We start from the raw sequence: 24,214 nt of genomic DNA on the forward strand, positions 1-24,214 counted from the left end.
ATTGTTTCTAAGGAAACACAAACTTTTTTTCCTTTGCATTATTTATCTTTTTGTTATTTTGACCATTTCTCATTTTTTGCTTGTAATTTTGGGAGACATGTAGTCAGTCGTTCATAGATTATTAAGTGGTCTCTTATTTTTTTCCAGAGGTGTATAAATATATACAGTATATATATATTTTATCATGCCAGCTTGGTGCTGTTTGGACACTGTCGTATTGCAGCAGCTGCTTAACTTGCATGTGCCTCGGGCCGGCCCTGACCTCAAGCTATTGAGTCAGGATTTTTATGTGATCTCCAGCATAAAGTAGAACGTAATTTTGAAGCTGGAAGGAAAATCTTCATGTTTTTCCATTTATTTAGAGGTTAAAATCGTAAAATTTGGAGTGCATAAGTATTTTGTTTATGTGGATGCCCAGATGATGATTTCACGATGCTTTTAATGCTCTACTAAACACTCGGAATAGTTTTATTTATGCTGACCGGAGGTGTGAATAGTTTTGAGGAAACTTCAGACCCACAGGCTGTTGGTGGAAAGCTAATACTGCGAAGACATTATTTTCCCTCTTACATAACGTTGCAGCTTTTACGAGGAACTCTGTTGACTCAGACACACAAGCAGCAGATAATTATATAGTTGATGTTTGTCCCTGTTTAAATCCTTTAAGATATTTTGGCCGCAGATAAAGCCAAAAGTCAAGCTGTGTGCACTCTGAAGCTGACCGCACTGGTCGTACCGAAAGACAACGTGATACTTCCTCGGAGGCGGAAGGGTCCGCCAACCCAAACACAACGGGGTGTGGTTCTCCTTGAGGCCAGAGCTGCATGTTCAGCTCTTTGGAGGATGCTCGCAGTGACAGGGCCGCGCTCCAGCCCGCTCGCCGTCAGCACTTTCACAAACGGATGCATGTATGGAGCAGGGATGGGGACCTTGATGAACTGACTCCCTGGCGGCCGCCCAGCAGGCGGCGGGGATCAAAACGAGGAGCGGAGGGGGAGGTCGGCTCGCTCCAGGTCATCCTGGATGTTATTACATCCCTCCTCGAGGCTAATACAGAATTGATTATCCCTCCACAACGGTCCGGTTACAGGATGCAGAGCTGGATTGTAGTAGTTCTTGGTTTTTCATTGTATTGTGACTTTTTGTTTAATTCAGTTAGTTTTAATCACTATCAAGCTGCAGTACTAGTAAAAAATGGTATGAGGCAGATAATCTGTGAGAATATCGAGCTCTCTGCTCTCTAGAAACAACCAATCAGAGCCAGGAGGCGGGTCTTAGCGCTGTCAATCAATCTCTGTTGTGAATCCTAAAACTAGATAGCATAGCCGCCTTTGATGGCAGATAAGCACTTTTCTGTAACTGTAATTTGTTTCTCCGCCATTACCACATGTAAGAGCGCGTACATGAGTGTGATTGACAACGCTAAGACCCGCCTCCTTGTTCTGATTGGTTGTTGATGCTGTTTCACAGGTTATCATAAACTGCCACAACATGGAGACACTTTTAATAAATTAATTTAAAAATGAGCTCAGCGAGAACTACATGGTGTGTTTATAAGACATACTGAAAATATAGATATATCTTTCATTTTCGTGTTAATTTATTTTTTTGCAATTTTGCTGGTCTGCAAAATGATGATTGTAAAAGTCAGTTGGCTGTTCAAAGAAAATTTAATCCATTTCTTTTTTAATTCTGTACCTAAAAGTTGACAAAAGTGTAAAAAAGGAAAACTTACTTCCAAAAACAATAAAAACTAAGCTAAAAGCAAACAATATTTAACTAAAAATAAGTAGCTTTGGGCTTTTTATTACAGTTCATGTCAAATTCAGTTCTGATAGTGTATTTGCTAGTGAAATATTATTAGCTATACTCGTGGTTTTTTGGATAATGTTTAGGTGCAGAGTTAAAAAAGGCCTAAGTATTGTGATTACATTACATACAATATCTTCAAAATGTTTATTCAGTTCTTATTCAACTTTTTCTGCCACCGTTTTGTTTGAGAAGATTGAATAGATTAAAAAACACAAAAACAAAGAACGTTATATCTATAATTTCCACGTGTTTTCGGAACAGTTTTCCCTCCATTTTTATTTGGTCCATTGAACGAAAACTTTTCCTCAATTTCAGTTTCATTTCGTCAGTTTTAGCAAACTGTCAAATGAACCTGGCAGATTGCGTGCAGAACATTTACAGCGAGCTAATAATTAAAGATTAGCTTATTCCTCTTATTTAGTGTTGCGTCGTGACAGGAGAATATGTGAGTAACCTCAGAAGCCAGGACTGGAAAAAGCAGCCTCCGCTCTCATTGATCTGCTCACTGTGAGATCCAGTGCATCTAAGGACACGTACTTTGGACTGAACTCTGAAACACAATCTCCCCACACTCTTCAACTCCTCATCTTAAGCACACAATTGTCTTTTGAATGACCTTGTGGTCTCTTTTACTACACTCACCAATTTTACTACTTATTCTGGTGGTTGTTTCACAGGGAGAAAAAAGAAAGCACCACGTAAGGCCTCATCTGTCTTAAGCCATTCATTTCTTCCCCCAGTAGCGCAGGCAGCAGTCGAACTCTGCTGAGTTTTTGCTTTTGCTTTTGTCAGATCAGTGTTTTATTGCTCTATTACTCCAGAAGAATCTTGTCCCCAGACACCATGAAAGACAGCAATGCATTGATTATGACCAATCACAGCAGATGTGAGGAAAACAGTCCAGCAATGCTACCAGCACATTAGGAGCTAGATTAAAGTGTCTTTAAAAAAGAAAAAAAAAAAAAAAAAAAGCAACTAAGCGTTGGGATTTGGAGATTCTCCCTCTTTCTCGGCTTCAGTCGACAGTGGAAATTCACTGAGACTTGATTATAGCAGGAGAGTGTTGGCTCAGCTGCGTGCTTTAAGAACCCATGATGTCAGAGCCTTATTTTCCTTGGAGAGACTCTCATCAGCTGCATTGTTCCAGGAAACCATGGTCGGTTCTCTTGGCAAAACCAGAGAAATCTTGCCCAAAATGCGACCACCCCTCACTCCCTTTCCATCTTTGCACCCACATCAACGCCAGCCCCCCTGGCTCCGAGCGCACACATGTGAAGCATCCTGCACGGAGCATCGAATTTCCCTGGAACTGGAGCTTCTTACCGCCGTCCGCCGCAAAACGTGTTTGTCTTCTCTCCCGTTTTTTGCTTCCCATCAGAAGACGGGTGTCTCTGATGAAAGGCAGTGCGTTAATACAGGATGAGGAAATGACCTTTCTTGCACCCCTAGAGGGTCATAAAACAATGCTGCTACTGATGTCATGGAGCCCAGGCTAGAAGTCGTAGGCGGTGTGATTGAAATACAGCACCGCCATCTGACAGGTGATGCAAGCATCCGACAGAGTTGATGAATAAAACACTCAGCAGCCTCTCCGAGTTCAAAACTCAAAACATAAGGCATGAGGCAGATATGGAGGAGATTAAATCTAGGCCAGCTGCAAGTCAGCAACAGCTTTATCTGATGTCTTTAAGGTGAAAACTCCTCAAAGACATCAGCCAGAGATCCAGCAAGGATCCTTCAAATCACATCTGGCTCTCGTGAGATTATTCCCCTCTTGGATTTACTTTTAATGTTTTATGTTGGAGAATTATGGTAACAATTTCTTAGAAATCCAGACTAGAGAAAACAGTGCGATAGTTCCTTCAATTTCCTTTTTGAGGCTTTGAATCAGGTGGTATAGAAGTGAAGTGCCGTCCATCCACTGCGCGTTTAGGTTTAATAAAACGGATAGATCAGCTTGAAAAGAAGGCGGTTTTATTAAACAGAAAGTAAGACCCCTAAAGGTTAAAACAACAACGTGTGGAGCTCAAATGTTCAGATGTGCTTCTGCTGGATCAGCCATCTTCTTCATCAGAATTCCCAGCCCTCCAACAATAATACTTAGAAAATAAAGGCTGACCGCTCCAAGTAAAATCCCTTCAGCTGAGATCCTTAGTTATTATTCATACCCTGGTTCTCCATCCCCTGCTCTACGGGATCCTCTGATGTTAATAAGGTAAGCCCTTTGAGCTGCGAAGAAACCCACAAAGAGCTGTGTCAACATTTATGCTTGCCTCCGCCTTTTTATCACCGGCTGACGGTCTGCATTTTCATGTCGTTGCTTGTCAGTCAAGAAACGGGAAAATCGCAGCATCCATTTCAATTTAAAGATCAGGACTTTCATGGTTGGAAAGAGTATCTTCCTCATTATTGAATACATTTTAAAAAACAAGATGTAATTGAAATAATTGAAAAAACAAGATGTGAAAAGTGCAAAGCTTGCCCAAGTTAAGCGGGTGCTTAGGACCCCCACACCACCAGGGGGCCCTATAGAGAACTAAGCTAACACAGTAATACAAAAACAAAAAAATATTTAAATGTTACTTTTATAGTTGTTGCACCAATATGCACTTTTGGAAATTTTCTAAGTTTGAAAAGTGAATTTAATTTTTATTTCTAGCAAATTTTTGACTTTTCTTGTTTTTTGGCCAGTTTATTCTTCCTCATTTTTCGTATATTGGCACTAATAAATACGCTGTTGTAGTGCTGCTGCTTTCAAGGTCTCCTCATCTGAACCAGGATCACTTTGAGACGATAAACTTCACAGTATTTGACTTATTCCCAAATATTCCCCAACGTTCACCCAAAAACTCCTGCCAGAGTCCGAGCTTCAGAGATTTAGATGCTAAGCTACTGACAGCCCTGTTCTGATGAGTCAACCTTTTTGCCGCGATTGGATTGGTTGAATTCGCCAAGCCCCGCCTCTTTGGAATCTTTAGAACCAATGGAACGGCAGTATAGCTGTGATTGAACTGAAATGCATTTTTTTTAGTTGTTTGAACTGAATAGAGATCAATTTATATATTGTGTTGTGGACTGTTTTATGTTCTTTTGTGCTTTGCTGCTGATTGAAAATACTTTTTTTTTAACTCTGGTGACCTTAGAAAAAACAAAGCTGATAGATGTCAATAACTTTATTTAATTTGTTCTTGAATTTCTTGGCTCTCCTTCATGGTGTCTCTACATTGTCTGAGTCATTTCTTAACAGCTTAATTGATTTATGAACCGCACCCCAAACGTCTCTATTGGACTGAGATCTAGTGAATGATGAGTTCATTGAAGTTCAATGAACTCATCGTCACACTTAACAGGAGATTTTGAAATAAGTCGATATGGAAGATGGATGCGCTTTGGTCAAAGCGAAAGACATGATCATCATCAATATGATGGTTTGCCTTGAGACTCAAACAATGTTCAGTTGGTAAGAGAACAAGAAAATATGGTTTCCTCTCACCGTTACGCCACCACAAGGCTGAACCTTTGCTCCAGAGCTGGATTGTTTCTTGCCTGGATGCTGTTGGTGCAAAATTCAGACCCTATAATCTGAATGTTGCAACTGAAACTCATCCAGGCAGCGTTTTTCTTTCTGCTACTGTTCAGTTTCGGTGAACCCGTTTGAACTGTAGCCTTAGTTTTTTCCTCAAGTCATCCAGACATCTAAATGCCCCTAATCCCTGCAATGTGATTGGCTCTCTTGGTATTTCATAAGATAATGAGACGGTGTAGCAAAACAGTTCCCACTGATTAATTTTGGTAAATAGGCCAGAAAAACACAAACTCTTTGGTGCAAATATGATGGTTCACATAAAATTAGACAAAATCGTTCAGCAAGATGTAGGAGCTTGTTTTATTCCTTAATATTGATTTAGTACCAGCAAATTATTTCATTTATAAAACATTTTTCCATGTTAAACATGAAAATAATCTGCTAGTGAACATAGGCCTGAAAGAATCTATTGACTTAACCAGGTTATATGTCTTGCTGAGAAGAGATGGAGATATTAGCGTAATAAACTAAAATACTTAAGATCAAGTGTTTTGGAGTGCAGTAAAATATAATTCGTAAAATACCTTGAATGAACTGCGAACACGTCATTCTCTGCAACAGTGGAAGGATTATAGAGCAGAGAGGTCAGAATGTATTAAGACGCCTGTTGATGGCTTTTCAGTAGGTTTTGAAAAGCCACAAAGCATGACCTTTATGACCTTTCTGACCCCTCAACAGGCGTCTGTCCTTCCACCTGTTGAGTTTATTTCAGTAAACTGCTTATTTTCTGCCCTCTGACCTTTTATGTGACCAGTCAACCCCAGTTTGATAAGGATGGAGAATTACAACCAGCATGTTTCTCATCCCATCTCTAATCTCCCCTTTTTTCTTTTTAATTAGATTGTAGATTATTTTGCGTCACCTTTTAAACTTTCCTGTCCCCTTCAGCCTTTACAGATCGATGCGATGCTGCATTTTGGTGACACTTTCCACCATCCTTCACTATATAAAGCAGCTTATTGCCCCGTCACATCAGACAGGCTCTGAGTTGAACACTGATCTCCACGATGTCCATCTGCTCCCTCCTGTTCGCCTTAATGCTGTTCTCTGAGATGAACAGCCACTTGGTCACAGTGGCCCTTCCTTCAGAAGATGGCGCTGCAGAACAAGAAGGTTTGGACTCATTTCTGGCTGAAGACGACGTGACTGAACACGCTTTGGTTCCTCTGACGTACCGACGGAGCCTCACAGATGACGGGACGTCCAAAATCATCGTCATACCGGTCAGTTTTCCAAGGGATAAAAGAGTTTTTAGTTGTGCTGATTCTATTTTAAGCAATTTTTCCCCAGACAGTACAAGTTAACATTAATGTTCTGAAAGCTAAATTTGAAATATAATTAATTAGTAATTTTTACCATTTTACTATGACTGATTGTTGTTAAAATGCAAGTTTTCCCCATGAAAACTTGCTCAGCCTGGTGCGTGGAGTACCAGGGCAGACACTCATCCATCCAGCCACCATGTTTTTGACTGAAAAAATGTTCAAAGTTGACAGGAAATCTGAAAATATTACTTGATAGTTATGCATTTTTGGAAGATCGGAAGATAAATACCTAAATACCAACTATAAAGTCTTTAAAAAAGGCAAGAATTTAACAATGCTAAGCCTTTACCAAGTACATCCTGGCCACTGAGTAGCAAAGCACTGCATCCCTTTTTTTTTTAGATTTATACATTTAAGATTTGGCACATTATGTGACAGTTAAAACCAATGGAGGTCATCATCAGCAAGCTGTTCTTTGTGTCTATAAGCCAATACTATTAATCTGAATTAACCGACAAACTTGCAAAAGTAATTTTTTCCTAATAGTCATAAACATTCATTGTGAGTCTTCTTCACAGTGCACATTATCTCCACTTGACCGTTCTCAGCTGGCCACCATCCAGTCATCTACTGTTAAGTCAATATTTTACCCACACGCCTATAAAATAATTTTACAGCAGTGCTGGAAAACCGGGAAATGCCATTACCCGAAAAGGTCAGATGATCACAAGCCCATAAAGATTTACTGAAATCACACCAGGAGGAATGAAGATATATTGGTGTTTCATGAAAACCTTTGGCTGCAATATGTTTTTCTGGCGATTACGTCTCTAGTGTGTCATGAACACAGTGGTTATCTCTGTGGTAATGGGGAACAGAGAGCCATAATTGAAACAACAAAGACATCTACATCTGAGTGAGCCAGAACGTTGGAAAAAACAGGCTACCGTGATATCGTAAAAAAACAGGAGGACACATTTGTTCCATTTTCTGCGAGTTGGATCATCTGATAAAGGGAAATCCAACATCTGCTGAGCGGAAAAATAATCTTTTGAAGCTGTTGTTGCTTCTTGATTATTCAGATTATACATGTGGTGATTAATATATTGTAGGACGTGAACCTGGTGGAGCAACGTATTCGTGGGCTGAACCGGCGCCACCCTCTGGTCGCAGAGCGAAGTTCGGACCGCACACCTGATGAGTTCACTTTGAAAATAAATAAACGAGAAAAAGACCTCGACAGTAAGAGTCTGGGAATATCTCCTTCATTTTTTCACTGTTATCAAATTATTGTTTTGACCGATTTCTGTGTTTTCATCCCTGCAGTGCTGCGATGTATGATCGGAAGAGTTTACCGACCCTGTTGGGAAGCTTGAGTGTTTCTCAAATATACGACATAAAGTCCACCGTAAACATGTAAAACATCAACAGTTTATTAAATGGAAGCTTGCATTGGAATCGTACATAGTAAACGTTCAAACCTCATATGTAGTAATTAAATGCATTTCTGTTGACATGTATGCAGATAATTTAGAAATAAAGTGCAATGATCAAATATGGATTCCAGGTTTGATTTTCCTTCCTCACACAATTCAAGTTTTAAAATGAGAATTTATCTTGGGGGAAAAAAACCAATATAGCCCCTTAAATGCATTTACATTTTATAAAACTCACCTATTTGTTGATTATATCAAGAACTATTTTCAAATCCAAAAGATGAAACCTTTTCATGCTCTTGGATTTCGAAATATGTCAAAGTACAAAAAGTTGCCCAAGAACTGAGGAAATAAAATAAAGTGTTATGGTTGTTGAGCTAAAACTACTAGTTAAAAAGCATTTTGCATCTTGACAAATGCAACATTTGGCACCTTTGCTACTTTGAAAACATCCAAATCTGTAGCCGAAGCCTAGAAATCTGTTTTTTGCGTCTTTAGCAAAAGGGATGAATGCTAACGATACCGGTAAGCTACAGCCAGACATTTCAAGTTATGTTCCAAAAGGAAAAAAAGCAAAACATTTGACATGTTAATAAAATTTAATTAGTAGAAAGATCTTTTAAAATGTATTGCTAGTGTCTAAGTAGACATTTCTAGCTAGCTAGTTGGTTAGCACTTCTTGTTAGCTTTAGCTTATGCTAATAATTTTTCCATTATCATAATTGGTTTTGCAATAATTTAGGTATTTTACTGCTTGGCCCATCTTTGATGAAACCAGACATTAAGACATTTGTCAAAATTTGTTGAGCATAACATTTTTGCTAGTACCCAGTTTGCTATTTGTGGTTAGCCGTTTCTCTCAGTTTGCTCATGTTACAGTCGGACAGACGCATCATTTTATTGTTTTGTACAAAACCTGTTTACCACTCAGTTTGTAGAAATACATATTTGAGGAAAAACTCATTAGCCAGTTCTAGTTCTTGTTTTCCTTTAGTTTAAAGTAGCCAAGCTAATTAGCAGCTAGCTATGTTGCATGTCAATGTCAAAGAATCTCAAAAACAAAAAAGATCCTGTTCACAAAAATTTTTAAAGGGTCAAAATTTTAAACAAAAGAGTAGACAAAATATAAGCCAGGGAACCTGTGCAGGGACAAATATGTTTCATAATTTGTGTTTTGGTGAAATTGACCATTTAGTTGACTCAAATTAAGCAAATTTACAATCATATTTTGACATAGAATCAGTGAAAGAAGCCTAAACTCTAAAGAAGCTGGTAAGCTTTCCCTGTCCAGCTATGAGTTTCTTTGTATTTGAAGCCTTGCAGGCGTTTTTGCCGGGCACTTTGACTGACACACGGGTGTGCTGTTTCTTCTCCGGAGGTTCATTCTCTGATTCGGTGTGCTGCTCAGAATCCAGCTGCTTCCTCTTATTACCCTTGCTCTGCATCTGAATGCCAGTTTTCCTTTTATTACTTGGACATCCACCTCCGTTTTGAGCATTTCCACTCCTCTGCTCGGGTGCAACCCCCCGCTTTACCTCAAAGCGCTCTTTTCTCCAGGATTCACTGGAAGGCTTGGCTGCAGAAACTGAAACAACCCAAAAACACCTTTTAATGTTGGAAGCAACGAAAGGTAAACTCACAAAGTGTACTGGACGTCCAAGCATTGTGTGTATATATATATATATGCCATGAAGCAGAAGTTCAGCATTTTTCATATAAACTTTGTGGAGTCTGAATATTCACAGATCAACGCAAACAAACATTGGGAAAAAGTCTGTGGAGTCACTTTATTTGGGTTTGTGTGGCAATGTAGAAAATAAATTTTTGCCAAAAGAAATTTTTAGATTGATTGAAAATTTCTTATAATCTAAAGCTGAAAAGTTGCTAGAAGAAACAGAAAATTTGACGTTAATTTCAGAACTTTTAAAGAAGAACAAAGTAGAAATTTCAGAGTCTCAAAAGTCTGAAGTTTGCTTTCACAAACTCTAGTTTTGAGTTTAATCTCAGAAATTTTTATTAAAGTGTAAAAAGCCAAAGATTTGCTAGAAGCAATTCTGACATTAATTTCATACATTTTTAGGAAAAAATGTATACATTTCTGAGTTTTAAGTCAAAAACTTGAGAATTTTGGAAATTAATCTGAGAAATTTCTTAGAAATTTTTTTTCCCAGTTTCAACGTTTGAAACTCAAGAATTTCCAAATTTTCTTGCAAAGTTTTTAACTTTTCAAACTTGTTTCTTCTTAGAAATTTCAGCAATTTCTTGAGCAGAATTTAACTTTTTCCCCTCTTATCTACAAATGCGCCATTGCAGGTTAAAATATTTTACAGTAAGGTATTAATTTAATGGTTTCAGGTTTTCTCCACTGAGGAAAATCAAGGTGTAAAGTTTCCCAACCAGTTGTGTCGTTCATGCTGACATTTTGGGTTTTTGCACATATAAATGCACACAAAGTGCCTTAATCTTTTTCTGTTGAACAGGTTGAAATGTGAACCAACCTGCTGTATCTTCTGCATCTGGGTTGAACCCGTCTGCCACAGTCGGGCCGGTCCTTGGCTTTGGCGCCGGGTGAACACAGGTTGGCATCTGGCTGGCGCTCGGGAAGTCCAGCACTCGGTTGAGCGGCGGTTCATCGTTGTAGGTGCAGGCAAACTGGGATCGGATCACCCTTTGTGAAGCCTGAAACAAACCAACAAAACAAACTTCAACGCACGTTTCAAACTTCCTGGATCAACTTATTTGAAGCCACAGCAGACAGATTTTTTTTTTTTCTCATGACGAAACTAAAGTCCGACAACAAAGTCATCGTGTCGGCGGAATAAAGACGCAATGTTGCCTGAAAAAGTTACACAATTTAGAGAAAAGTCATTTTAATGTGAGCAAAGCTTTTGTTAGATCTGATGATTCTTCTCCGAAATGCAGTTGTTTGCACAAAGTCAGTTTGTAAAACCAATATTAAATTATAACTTCATCAAATGCTCAAGATTCCTCATTTTCTTTTTAATTTATTTTACATATGGTATTCTCATAAAATAAATACTGACCTTATTCTGTTATTAACTTCATTCTCACATTATTACAAACTTATTCTTATTTTATTAAGACTTTTTTCTTGTAAAATTCTCACAATATCACAACTTTATTTCCTTATTTTGAGTTTGTCGTTCGACTTTTGAAGAAGTTTTTGACCCTCTGTTGTAGCTAAACAAAATAATCCCAGTTTTTACTCACTTTTCTTAATCTTCTTTTTGATTTTTTTATCATTTTAGCAGCTCTCACTAACAACAAAAGTCAACCCTGCAAAAGTATTCAAATTAAGATTTTGAACTTTTAAAAAATGTTGCTCATCAGCAACAAGGAAAATTGAAAGCTGCTTAGTGGCCTGCATCACATTAGTGCGACTATAACGTGAAAAATAAATGAAAATTAGCATAGCAATTTTTAAAACTGCAGCTCCTTAAACTAGTTTTTCCAAGAAATGAGAAGTGTGTATAGTGGAAAAGCCACCATGACATGACAAGTTGAGCTTATGCTCAAGGGAACATGAATGTCTTGTTTGGAGTTTGGCAGCAGCCATGTTGGCATTACATGGCAGTGGATCGGGACTCTCCAAAGTAATTAGTGTCTTTTATTGTGGGTGGCTTGGAGAAATCGCTCTTATATGTCAATATTTTTAATAAAAACATCAAACAATATGACGATGCTGATCGGTATCACTGACTCCAAGTTGATGCCCTGGATTCCTGCCTTTCAAAACTCGCTGAGGGATTTTTTCCTACTTGTGTTTTCAACATAACAAAAGGAGATGGTTCTTTAGAACCAGGACAAAAAGAGCAAAACGTAATGAAAATGTTCCAAACTAACTAAGACATACTGCCCTCTAATTTGATTCAAATCCAAAACTTTACTTAGTTTTAGTCTTATTGCTTCAGATTTTCCACAGTCAGTAGTTTTGTTGACAAAATCCTTCAGAAAAGTAATAACTGATGGTTTAAAGCAGTAAACATAACATCTGGTCAATATTTAGGCTCAGTGTAAAGAAATTATTGTCCTCAGATGGGAATGGTGTTGCTTTAAGTGGGACCTATTATGTAAAATTCACATTTTGAACTTGTTTATGTTTCTACTGCTTCTACAAACATCGGAAGCGCTTAAAGAAACAAAACGCCTGGCCTCTTTTAAGTTAAAGTGTTTTTGGTGTTCAGAAAAAAAAACCTTTTGAATGTAACAAATCGTAGGCCGGTTGCCCAGCAACCTCAGCGGAACTCCAGCCCGTTGCCCAGCAACCTCAGCGGAACTCCAGCCCGTTGCCTAGCAACCTCAGCGGAACTCCAGCCCATTGCCTAGCAACCTCAGCGGAACTCCAGCCCGTTGCCTAGCAACCTCAGCGGAACTCCAGCCCGTTGCCTAGCAACCTCAGCGGAACTCCAGCCCGTTCCATCAGCTGGTTTTATTTCTGTACAACAGCTGATTAGGGTTTTGTTGCTTACTTACTCTCCAGAAACCTCTTGCTGCATTATTTTCTACTTTTCAGAGACGCGCGGTTGGATAATTGCGCATCTATCTGCAGCCATTTTCAACGAGTCGGGGGGCGTGGCCAGCAGCAGCAGCTTATTTGCATTTAAAGTGACAAGACGCCCTAAAATAGCTCATTTGGAAACCAGTGCAAATTAGGCATTTCTTCATGTAAGAAATATTTTGTACAAAAAAAATTGTTACAAACATGTTTTGTACAGCCAAAACACTTATCCTGTTCAAAAACGCACTACAGGTCAACTTTCAGCAAAACACCAAATTTAGAAACTTTGTAACGTAATTGTGTTAGGATTACTGTTTATATTTTTTGTTAGCTTTTAAAAAGTCATATGTATTGATAGAGTTACGTCTTTATCTTGGGGAAGTAAAGCAGCTTATTAAAAGTCGGATGGTGCGAGACAAAGGTTCTGACAAAACTGAACGATCCTGAAGACTTGAATCCCTGGAACATTCAGATCCACCGTTTGATCAACGGCTCTTTATCACAATCCGGGGATTTTACCCTTCAAGCCAAAGGCTCACAGTGGTGAGAAGAAATCAGAACCAAGGAGAGGGGCAAAAAAATACAGCAAATTAAGCTGGTAGGTTCATAAAGTATAGGTTCTGTTTTTCAGGACAAAAATAATCTAAAGATTCACTTTAATGTCTAAAACGTCTACAAAAACTGGGAACAAATACCACCTCTAAGGAGGTCTGTTACGATAACCAATAAATCAATTAATCGCATGTCAAATTAAAACAAACTCAATTATTTCCATTGGCATAATTTATCATTTATCTTTTTCTCTCTTTCTACCAAAAACTGGTGCTTAGGTGTCAACCAATCCCTTTTTGAAAACAATGTTTACAAAAACTTCAAAATTAAATGTATTTTGTTTATTTTGGATATTTAAAATGTCCTCCAGTTCCAGTGTTAAATGCTCTTAATGTGTTCTTACATTATTATTGTGTCATTACCAAAATCTGAGGCCACTTACAAAATGGCATCAAAACAACAACAATTACTTCTGGAACAATTTATAATCCTGCATAATTTGTCATGGTGACAGGCCTACATGGAAGGGATTTAATCTCATTGGATTAAAACGTAATAAATTCCACTTTTCTGAGAACAGAGTCTGTGGCAAAACAATGTTGAGTGTCATTGCAGGTTGGGTTTGCAGCACTGGGAAACGCATTTAAAAACGTCTCAAAAACAAAATCAGTCCATCTCCATGTGTGCCAGCTGACGTCAGCGTTCGGTGAAATTACCAGAGGACAAAGTCGTTCAGCAGACAACAAATAACCTTTCATGTTTCCCCGGCTAGACGAGCTGTGCGCCTGATACGGCATCTTCAAAGCGAAACTGAAGCGGAGAGCTTCCGCTGGCGGAGTTCAGGAAGCGGTGAGCGGCCCGGGGACCATTACGCCGCATTCAAACAGGAAGCCAGCCAGGTTGTGGGGAGCTGGGATGACATCTGGAAGCTCCATCAAATGGAGGAGCTGCTTCGCTCAATGTGTTCAGCATATGATGTTGGAAAACAAAAACGGTTCACACAGGTGATTAGCTTTAAACATTTCCAAGTCAAAATGTGTGAAGTTAGACAGACATGGGCTGCGTTCACACAGCAGGAAAATGCGACTCAAAATGAGGGACTTATAATCGGTTCCATTGGTTTGCTGTCTTGAATGGTCGCATTTTATCCGGCTTTCAAGTCACTTCCTGCGTTTCTATTGCAAATAGTGACACATCTTTGTCACCATTCCGCTAATGTCAAAAATCACTGTTTCGTAATCGCAAATTAAATCAAAATCACATGTGAAAAAGCTTGATCACCCAATAAGAGATTAAAAATGATGGCAGCAACAGATGTAAACAGTTACATGAGATTTTCATAATTCAGCCACTGGAGAGACAAATTGGCCTCACAACAAATCAATTAACCGCATGATAAATTACAAGACACAAAATTTTCATTTGCTTGATTTAAAGTTTTTCTCTTTTCTCTATTTCTACCAAAATTGGTGCTTTGGTCTCAACCAGTCCTTTTTATATAAAAACCCATTTTGTTCAGACTTCATGATGTATTTATTTTTGTTTTCTGTATTTATTTTAAATATTTAAAATGTTAAATGTTCATTAGAATTTGAAGTTTATTGATCCTTGAGAATGCGTCCTTGACTACGTTCGCCACGTTTTGGCGATTTTACACAAGGGTTCCGCATTCAACACGTTGAAATGAAAACTTTTCATGAAATGTGCGATGATGTGAGAACTCTGGTGAAGCCAGATGCAGATTCTCCAAAAAAAAAAAAAAAAAAAAAACACCCAAAAACCCAGAAAAAACAAAAGTAAACCATCCTCCTCCTTCCATTTCCTGTCGTCTTCTTCATCATTTCCGGCAGTAGTAACATCCAGCTGCTGATGCTTAAAAAGTATTTCCATTGCTCGTCATAAACTCATCCTAGCGCAAAAAACACAAATTTTGTTGACATGTTTTTTTATTATTTCTATTCAACAGCAACAGAAGTTATTTTATTTCTGCTCCTTCGGGACTCAAACCCCTCATTGCACATCTTCTTCCACATGCGTGGAACACAGTTTCATGTGTGAAGAATCAGCGGGGATCCCTGCTAAACTCGCTGTGACAAAGACGCATGGGGAGTGGAACATTTCTTCAGCTGAACCTAGAATTACCGCCTCGCGGTTATTTGCCTCCGTCAACCAGACCGGTTTCGGTTTACCTCCGAGTCTGCTTCTGCTCCCCAGTCATGGCTCTGAATAATAAGTGTTTCTGCAGAGCATCACCATGATAAGGTGAGGCTTGTGCCTCACATCAAACATCTGGGTAAAAGGTTATTAAAACGGAGCAAAACATCAACTCTGAACACTCAGAATTAAAGGTTGATGCAGAAAGTGTCTGAAACCAAGAAACCGGGACAGGAAATAGTGAAATATTGATATTAAGTATACAGTATTGTGCATTGCAAGCAAATAGGCAAATGAATATCTATCAGGAGGTGATGGTTAATGGCATGAGCCCCCTACAAATAATTCATTTTATGCCCTGGACTGAAACTGCACACTTGAACCAGCATTAGGAGCTAAAACACAGCTGTGAAAACGTTAACTTGTGAGCTTCAGCTAAGCAAATAAATAATACAGTACCAGGGAGAGATTACAGGATGTAAAGACATTATTTTCAGTGTTTGCACATCTGATTCAATTTGAAGTAACTGATGGTTTGGATTCTGGGTGCTGGTGTTACCTTGGGCTTGAGCAGGTTCAGTCGGCTCTGGACTCGGTTCCTCAGGGGTTCTGGAGAACATCCACTGGACACTTCAGGGGATCTGGAAGCAAGAAGTGAAGTTGCATAAATTAAGAAAGCAAAAAGCTTCAGCATGTTTTTTTTGTTTTGTTTTTAAATCTGTTGTCCCGTCAAAGATCTTCGCAACCATCAGACAACAGACTGCAAACAGCCCCAGGCTGCTATTTTCCTTTCAGATGTTTGACCTGATAAATTGTTCCAGTGTGATGCGGGAGGATTTTCCCCCATGTGGTTTCATCGAGAGTTGCCATGAGTCCCATGTTGGTCGGCTCGTTGCTGCAGGGCTTTTCCCGTTCTCAGAGTGTAAAAACAGCCTAATTTAATTCAAAGTCGGTGTGACAAGCACAAACTTTAGATTTCAACCATTTTTCCAATCTGGACTCCAAAAGTAACCAAGTTTATAGGGATACATCAGACTTGAGTCTGAAAGTATCAGTTCAGGTTTAATAATAACCAATTTAACAGGAAAAATTCATATGATAACAAAGAAAAACATAGAATATGTCCGCAGTGTGCTGCTAATATTAACAATTAAAAGTTTGGTTCTCAAGAGAGAGTTTGTGTATCTTTCTTTTTTATTTTTAGAAACTATATTTGTTAAAAAGAAGACTTTATGTTATGTTTTGGATTTAGAAGTTATCTATTGAAGAAATCTGGAAGACATTTCTATTTTTGTCATCCTATAATTATAAGTAGTTGTAGAATGACATATTCTTGTTAGAAAAAGTGTGGTTCTTTACATTAGTGAAAGCTAAATTGGTGCCATTCAGAAGAAATGACTGAAAAGCTGCAGCTTTAAAGGAGGAAAGCAGCACGTCTTTAAATTATTTGCAGCCTGATTGAATTAATCAGGCTTTATGGATAATATAGTGCAGTCAGCATACAAAACATTCATCCAATTCTCTCTTCTGTCAGGGGAAGCATTCATGAAACAAAGAGGTCCAACCACAGAAACCTGAGGTATTCCAGAACCATCTCTGCTGGAAACTGGAATCTGTCAGGTGAATCTAACCTAAATGTTTTGTGCTGTTAGACCAGAGGATTGCAGAATGAATCCTTTTGTTTTCTTGTAATAGTTTGAGAAAATGTATTATAAACCATCAGCTTTAGTTTTTTTGTGCTTCCATTTGGGTCTTTATTGCTTCTATAAACGCCTCAGCAATTAAAACACAAAACAAAACAACCCAGCTCTTTTTTTGGGGCGATAATTAATATATTTTGATGTCTGGAAAATGAGCGCTCTCTAAAACCTCCAGAATGTCCCTAGGTAGCAACCTAGCAACCTCAGCCCATCACTTAGGAACCAAAGAGGAGCTCCAGCACATTTGGTCAGCTGGCTTAACCCCCGTACAACGGCTGCTGGAAAAGTCAAGTGTTTCATTGTTGACTTACTGTTCAGGAACCACCTGCTGCATTCTTGTTGGTTGTGGATGAGGCTCCACTTCTGCTTTTCAAAGATACATAGTTGTCTGTTTGCAGCCATTTTCACAGTGTAAACGTTGAGTTGTCAGCAGCAGCTTATTGAGATTTAAAGTGGCAAGAGGCCCTAAAACAGCTTATTCTGACAGGAGCTCAAAAGGTACTTAGAGTTACCTTTAGAGTTACCAGACTTAAATCTCATTATGTAAGAATTATTTTTGTGCAAAAAACCTAATGAACGTGTTTTGTATCACCTTTTGACCTAACCTGTTGCAGCTCATCTTTGGTAGATTACATGAACATTTCCTTGAAGCTCTTAAAAAACCCAGTAGGCAGTTTGTGCTGCTGAACTCAGACTGTTCTCTCTGAGCATGTGACCAACCTGAACAGCGTGAGGACACACGTTCCCTCGTCTCCGCTGAGGACCGGCTGGTCTTCAGACAGCAGGTCTGCCTTGTTACCACACGGCGGCGCCACAGCTTCTTCGTCAAGCAGCGCTATTAGCACCTTTACCGTTTCTCGCCCTCCGTATGCAGTGGCGTGGTTCACTGCGTAAGCTTTCGGCTGAGGATGAAAACGGCTGCAATCAGAACTTCACAGCGAATCTAATAGCGCAGAGTTTAGAGGTGAGGATGACGATTACCCTAGCAGGACTTATGCCCGTCCCATCCACCTTAGCAGCTTGTTTCTGGGTCTGGTGAAGCTGGACAATCCTCTCTTTTAGCTCTTTTGTAGTTTCTTCTGCAGCAGCGTACACTGGATCTTCAGAACCGCGTCCTTTCACCAAAGCTGCTCTGATGGCGGCCAGCAGCCTGGCTCCACATTCACTGAAGGAAGTTAAAAAAAACTAATCAATGATTATCGTTAGAGGGACATAAATGACTCTACAACAGAGGATGTAAATGGTCGACTTTAAGCACTCACAAGATATACTGCAGCTTCGCTTTCAATTATTTGGACATTGGCTTTAAAGGCGAAGCACACGCATTTCAGCGCTTTTATTTCATCGCAATGCTTTGCCAATCGTAATAGTTGTGAAAAATGTTCCCAACTTGTAATAAAGTCACCTTGCACTCAGCCGTACCTTTCAGCTTTTACTGGATTCACCGTTAAGTGCACTAAGGCGTGCAAGAAAAGACGTCCACAAGGTGGAGAGGTGGTGCTCCAACCCTGACCCATCACTGAGGCTCGGTAACAATATCATTTGGGAAAACAGATGTTCGCCGAACGAGGGGCGCTGAAGGTGTTTGAGGGAATACAGTACTCTGCTGAGAACTTAAAGGCCCTGCTTGTTGAAAGATACATGTGGGACGAGGTAATCAACATCTCATTAGACGGGATGAACTGAAAAGCCCTCTGAAAAGCAGCTGGAGTTCACACTGCATAAACATGACAACATGTTACGGCTGAACAGAAAGAGATTTCACTTCCCCTTCCAAATCTGCATGATTGAACGGGAAAATCATTTCTGATAATCGCTTCTGTCGTGGCGCCAAGCTCCTCGACGTCTAAACATGATCTGTGATGATGGGCAGAGTTCAAGGCTTGATCAAAGTCAGCGAACCAGAAGACACTCGGCTTTGATGTTGGAAAAATTAACACGGTTATCTTGAAAAAAAGGAAAAAAATGAATAGGATGCTTTTATAAATCAGAACCTGCTTTGGCACAGATATATTTTATGATCAGAGTGCGATTTCAGTGAATATTATGCCGGCCTGCTCCTTATCCCACCCTTCACCTTCAACAGGATGTGCTAAAGTAAAGTGACTTTACCGCAAAGGAAAGAAATGTTAACTTTAATTTGAGATTTCTTTTCACTTGTGTAATTGGGAAAACAGATTTCACTTCTACTGGAGTGAAATTTCTGGACTTTCTCCCCTCTGAATGGAAAACAAACATGTTTTAACCAAAAACTCAAAGAATCCAGATTCTAATTTTGTTACTTTTAATAATTACATCCGTAAAATACCAACATTTCCTGTTAACTTTACATTTTGAACCACCTGATTGTGTAATTTTTAAATGTGAGATGATTGATAATTTGATCAGTTACTCACTGGTTGAGTCGACTTTTTAATTTCACTGAAGCAAAAATATGCTGAAGTAGTTCTACTCTTACTACTACAAGTTTTTACTCAAAGAGTACCTCAAAAACTACCATTAACTCCAGACAGGAATATCAAGTCACACTGTGAGCTGCAAACCAAGTTGGGATTAAGCTGCATCGTGTACCTGGGGTCAGGAATTTCCCCCAGTATTTCCTCCAGATTGTCCATGAACTGGACATAGTCAGACAGGCCTTTGAAATGCTTCCTGAGGGGATCAGACTCTGCTGGCGCGTACCCCTTCCCTCCAAGCTGGATGGCTCGAACAAAAGATGTCACAGCCTGAAAAGGCCACAAAAAATAAAAACAAATGTTGCAGCTACGAGAAATACTCTATATCTTGCTTTGCTGCTAATGTGTGAACTGAATAAATGTGGATTTCTTACCAAGAAGAGAGATGTTTGGCTGTGTCGGGCGGCACGCTTGATGTCAGTGAAAGCCTGGCGTTGCAGAGAGCGACAGGGAACGTTGAGGGTGAAGGTCAAGGCCAGGTCATCTTTAGAGTTCACCAGCAAACTCAGATAGGAGCAGAAAACTCGCCTCACTGTCATGTTTATCTGCTCCGATAAACAGAAAACAGATCATAAAACAAGCATTTAAGTTAAAATTGTCTCTGTATCTGTGAATGTGACGTTTTTTTAATCTGATTAATCAAAGATAATCAATATAATAGTCACTAGTTGCAGACAAACAGACAAATAGATGGAAAGAAAAGTTTGTTGTTGGACAAATTTATAAAAGAATGGCTGGATGCACTGATTGATGCTGAATGACTGATGAGAGAATGAATCAGTGTGTCCCCCAGTGTACTGTAAGCCTGGTGGGCTGCCAGGCTTTACTTGTGCCTCCACCAGGCTTAGCATTGCCTAGTTATTTTACTTTTTTATATATATATTTGCATTTTTAAAGTCTTTATAGTTGCTGCTCAGATATTATTCTTCCAATAACACATAATAATCAAGTGATATTTTCAAATTTCCTGTCAACTTTAAAACATTTTTAACTCAAAAACAAGGCGGGCTGCTGGACGAATGGCTGCCAAGCGCCTCAACCGCCAGGCTTAGCAAGTTTTCTGAGGGGAAACCTTGATGAATGGATGAATGAAATGGATGAATGGATTGATAGATTGATGACAATAGACTCACAGATGGAGAAGTGAATATTCATCCAGCAGCATTCTTTCTTTTGCATTTGAAGTGAATTTCTACAGAATCTCTTCTTTTATGCTTGGTACTTTGTAAGAGATTCATCAAAATCTCTGATTATCTCAGAAAGGGCAAATATAACAGTTGCCTCACAGCAACGAACTCAAACCTGGACTGTTTTGAGCTCATAAAGAATGAAAGCGCCCTAAAAGTGGTAAAATAGCAGCAAGTCTTGGCTGAAACCTCATAAATTAGCAAGCGACAGAAGGAGGAAGCAGACTGTGTTACAGAAGCTCCTGTTGAGCTCCACTCCGAGCCAAGTGTTAAACATCCGCGCCGTAATTGATTTCACATTACACTCCGAAACCCGAGTGATGTGATATAGAGTTCCTGTCAATAGGAACAGGATGGATTCCAGACCAGAAAGGCTGGAAAAGCAAAAGCCTGGATCAGTGCAAGCTGGTAAAAAGGCTTGCATACTGCTACAAGTGGAAACAGAAAGGATTTATTACAGGATTGGGCCTACCTGGGAGCGGCAGCGCCTGCTCTGAGCAGACGGCGTTAAAGGAGCTGATGAATCTGGGAGATCTGGGGTTTCCATGTTACCTGACAGGAACTCAAACAGCTGGATCTTGGTAAAGGAATAAGCAACATATTAGAATGTTTCACTACTTTACCCTTTATTTATACTTCTTCAACTGTCACCTTTATTTCTGGATTTATGTATTTTCTTAGGATTTTATGTGACCAATAAAAAGTTAAGAAGTGAAAGGAAAGAAACTTGAAAATCTGAAAAGTGTGGCACACATTTGTATCCTGAGCCACAGTGAACTGGTGATACTTACATGTGAAGCTGATCTAATTATCCTCTGCAAAGGACAAAATAAATCAATGACTGTCCTCTTCTGCTCTTTGGTGAGAGGTTTGACTTGGGGATGCACCATATGGTTCACATCCGAAATGCCGATATACTGAAACTCATTTGGCTGATAACCGATACCAATGCCAATTTTTTTCCCTCTATCTACTTACTGAAAGGACACGGTTTTCTCTACTATGGAATTAAAATACTGTATTATCTTTATCAAGTTAGCCTGCTACCAAATGCAAATGCTAAAAAGGAGGCTAAAATTAATGCCACACTTTCAACTTGCATTATGTTTAATGTCAAATTTATTTATGAGATCTGCTCTCTCTACTCAAAGCCAATGTCAACACTCAAACAGTGCAACTTTGTGAATCTTCACAAAGCTAAACTCAGCCTGTTCACAAGCAAATATCCAAATATCGGTAACTGGAGATCAGCCAGAAAACTGCAATCAGTGCAGTTCTAATCGTGAGTCAGTCCGTCATTGGTTGGAGTTGAATTTATAGGTCATTTATCCTCCATCTATCATTTACTATAATTTCTTATGATGGTAAATCACAATTAATGATGTATGAAAACCTCTAATGCTGCTTTTAGGACTGTTGTACAATTAGCTTCATCATTTTTCGCTGCTCATTCAGAAGATAATTCCCATTTGCCGCTTTTTGTCAATCATGTTGATAACAAAGTTGACACAACTGCTGGACTGGATTTTATTTACTGCTATCAATGTAAAACTTTACGCTTTCCTTTCATAATAAAACCTATGTAAAATCCCCAAAAAATATGTCAAGGTTTGTGTTTGGCATGTGAAAAAGTTAAACAACTTTTTCATCCTCTTCTAATAATAAAACATTGATTTTGATGTCGACTAGCTGCTGCTCACCGCGCTCACTGGTTCTTCCGGGTCCGAACCCGTCGCTCTCAGTTCCTTGTTCATGGCAAGAACATCAGTAAGATCCACGGCGTTGGAGCGTTTCAGGAAAGATCGGTACGCCTCCAGGAAAAGCTCAGAGTTCTCCAGGTGAAGGGCGCCGGGGGGCGCCAGGTGAAGTTTGTCCAGCAGAAGGAGTTTCCACGCCATCAGGACGTCGCTCAGATCCACCTTGAACTCTCCCTGATGCTGTCGATGGGAGGAGAAGAGATGGTGAGTACTAACAGCCAAGGACAAATCGAGTCTGGAGCAGAAACTAAAGCAAAATCAAAAAAACAAGAATGCAAAAGTTGTGCAACATCAGGATGTGAAGAGATGAGTTCAGTTTGTACTACTTTGTTTATTTAACCTTAATGGTAGGGGAAATAAGAGTGCCAGTTATTAATACTAACATTTTTTAAGGCATTTTGTTTTCCAGTATGTTTCACTTTGTCCAGAAAATCTCTTCCACATGGAAGAACCTTGTTAGACTGCATTAAAGAAGGAAAAGGTTTTGGTGTTAAAGCTGCAGAATGTAACTTCTACTAAAAATGTTTATTTGTTAAAACTGTCTCCATGTTGTGAAAAGGTCGAGCTCATCCATCCTCTTTAAGTCTTTTTAAAATGTTTGTATTTTGGTGTTCAGGCATTAATCTTCCAATCTTTCAATATCACATAATAATCAAGTGATATTTTAAAACTTCCTGTCAACTTTAAACATTTAACACGACGTGCTGAACCACCAGGTTTAGCGAGTTTTCTGGATGAAACTCCTCCCTTAACTACTATTTCATTGTTAATCCAGGTTACATTTTTGAATACTAACGAATAGAGAAGCTAATCTGCTACCTGCTTGTTGACCTGAGCCATGGCCAGCTGTAGCACCATCAGCATGCTGTCGGCTCCGTGGACGGTGGTCCTCTCTGACGGTAAAACCCTGTGGGACTCCTTTCTGAAGGTTTTCACCATCAGCCTCAGACGCTCTGCCAATGCTGACATCGTTTCCTAAAAGAAAAGTTGCAGAAAACTATCCTGAATGTTTAAAAGTTCATCTAAAATATTGAAATATTATGAAGACGCTCAATAATTGTGACCAGATTATTCAGATTTATTGCACATGTGGTGGAATATTTCAACCTTTATTTTTGTGATTAATAAAAAGATCAATAAAAAATTATTTTTTATTATCTACATAAATGTCAGGATTCTGAGGAGTATAATCAGTTTTATGCAATTAATATTTAGTTGGGGCTCCTTTTGCGTGAATTATGTCATGGCAATTTGTTTATCTGTTTATAGAGGGCTGACCTGTTGGCTGGCAGTTTATTATTTTAATAAAGCAGACAACCACAGAAAATATTAAAATACATTAAAATAAATGTATAGTAATTTCCAAGCATATTAAATGCTCTCATTGAAATGCCAAGTTAAAAAGCTAGATGTAAATGAAGTTAAATGAAAAGTACACCATGATAATTCGTGTTGATTTATTTTTAAATGAACAATAGGTCTCTGAGAGCCCACAACTTTAAATTATCTAACAATCGTTTTGAATTAATTTGTCTTTTTCTTTTTAATTATAGTTTTATTTATGCCTCCATTATTATTGTTCCGACATATATTAATAGAAATGTCAATAAGCTTTGGATTAATCAGTTCTAACCTGTTATAATGTTCCCAGCCTTCAGCAGCGAGTCAACCAGAAATCAGCTGCCGATTTGAACGTTTAAATCTTCGATTACGTTTTTACCTTCCAGCCAATCAGCTCTGAGCAAGAATCAGTTGGGGTTTCCTGATATTCTTTTGAATTCCCGACAAAT

The 24,214-nt window shown here is 39.0% G+C and overlaps 2 protein-coding genes across 2 annotated transcripts; one reads left to right on the forward strand and one right to left on the reverse strand.

Moving 5' to 3' along the window:
• The first annotated feature begins 6,397 nt into the window (after positions 1-6,397).
• On the forward strand, positions 6,398-8,099 carry pmch (pro-melanin-concentrating hormone). The gene is made up of 3 exons (XM_055020351.1): positions 6,398-6,621; positions 7,776-7,905; positions 7,990-8,099. The coding sequence occupies exons 1-3, from the start codon at positions 6,406-6,408 to the stop codon at positions 8,037-8,039; spliced, it is 396 nt and encodes a 131-aa protein (XP_054876326.1). The 5' UTR covers positions 6,398-6,405; the 3' UTR covers positions 8,040-8,099.
• parpbp (PARP1 binding protein) lies at positions 8,085-24,122 on the reverse strand. Its single transcript, XM_055020348.1, has 11 exons — positions 24,058-24,122; positions 23,244-23,399; positions 22,368-22,604; positions 21,140-21,244; positions 19,855-20,025; positions 19,596-19,750; positions 18,006-18,189; positions 17,745-17,926; positions 15,884-15,965; positions 10,598-10,778; positions 8,085-9,684 (listed from the first exon to the last, which is right to left on the reverse strand). Exons 2-11 carry the CDS (start codon positions 23,391-23,393, stop codon positions 9,353-9,355), a joined length of 1,779 nt encoding a protein of 592 aa, XP_054876323.1. The 5' UTR covers positions 23,394-23,399; positions 24,058-24,122; the 3' UTR covers positions 8,085-9,352.
• Positions 24,123-24,214: the final 92 nt, after the last annotated feature.

This window comes from Poeciliopsis prolifica, unplaced genomic scaffold (genome assembly GCF_027474105.1).
Source record: "Poeciliopsis prolifica strain line A6 unplaced genomic scaffold, Auburn_PproV2 SCAFFOLD067, whole genome shotgun sequence".
Lineage (NCBI taxonomy): Eukaryota > Metazoa > Chordata > Actinopteri > Cyprinodontiformes > Poeciliidae > Poeciliopsis > Poeciliopsis prolifica.

Excerpts from the sequence above, each read along its gene's own strand:
- pmch (XM_055020351.1), top strand. The coding sequence starts at position 6,406 with ATGTCCATCTGCTCCCTCCTGTTCGCCTTAATGCTGTTCTCTGAGATG. Across the intron at positions 6,622-7,775 it reads CCAAAATCATCGTCATACCG|GACGTGAACCTGGTGGAGCA; the intron begins GTCAGTTTTCCA and ends AATATATTGTAG. Across the intron at positions 7,906-7,989 it reads ACGAGAAAAAGACCTCGACA|TGCTGCGATGTATGATCGGA; the intron begins GTAAGAGTCTGG and ends TCATCCCTGCAG.
- parpbp (XM_055020348.1), bottom strand. The coding sequence starts at position 23,393 with ATGTCAGCATTGGCAGAGCGTCTGAGGCTGATGGTGAAAACCTTCAGA. Across the intron at positions 15,966-17,744 it reads TGTGTCCTCACGCTGTTCAG|ATCCCCTGAAGTGTCCAGTG; the intron begins GTTGGTCACATG and ends TCTTGCTTCCAG. Across the intron at positions 10,779-15,883 it reads TGAACCTGCTCAAGCCCAAG|GCTTCACAAAGGGTGATCCG; the intron begins GTAACACCAGCA and ends GGTTTGTTTCAG.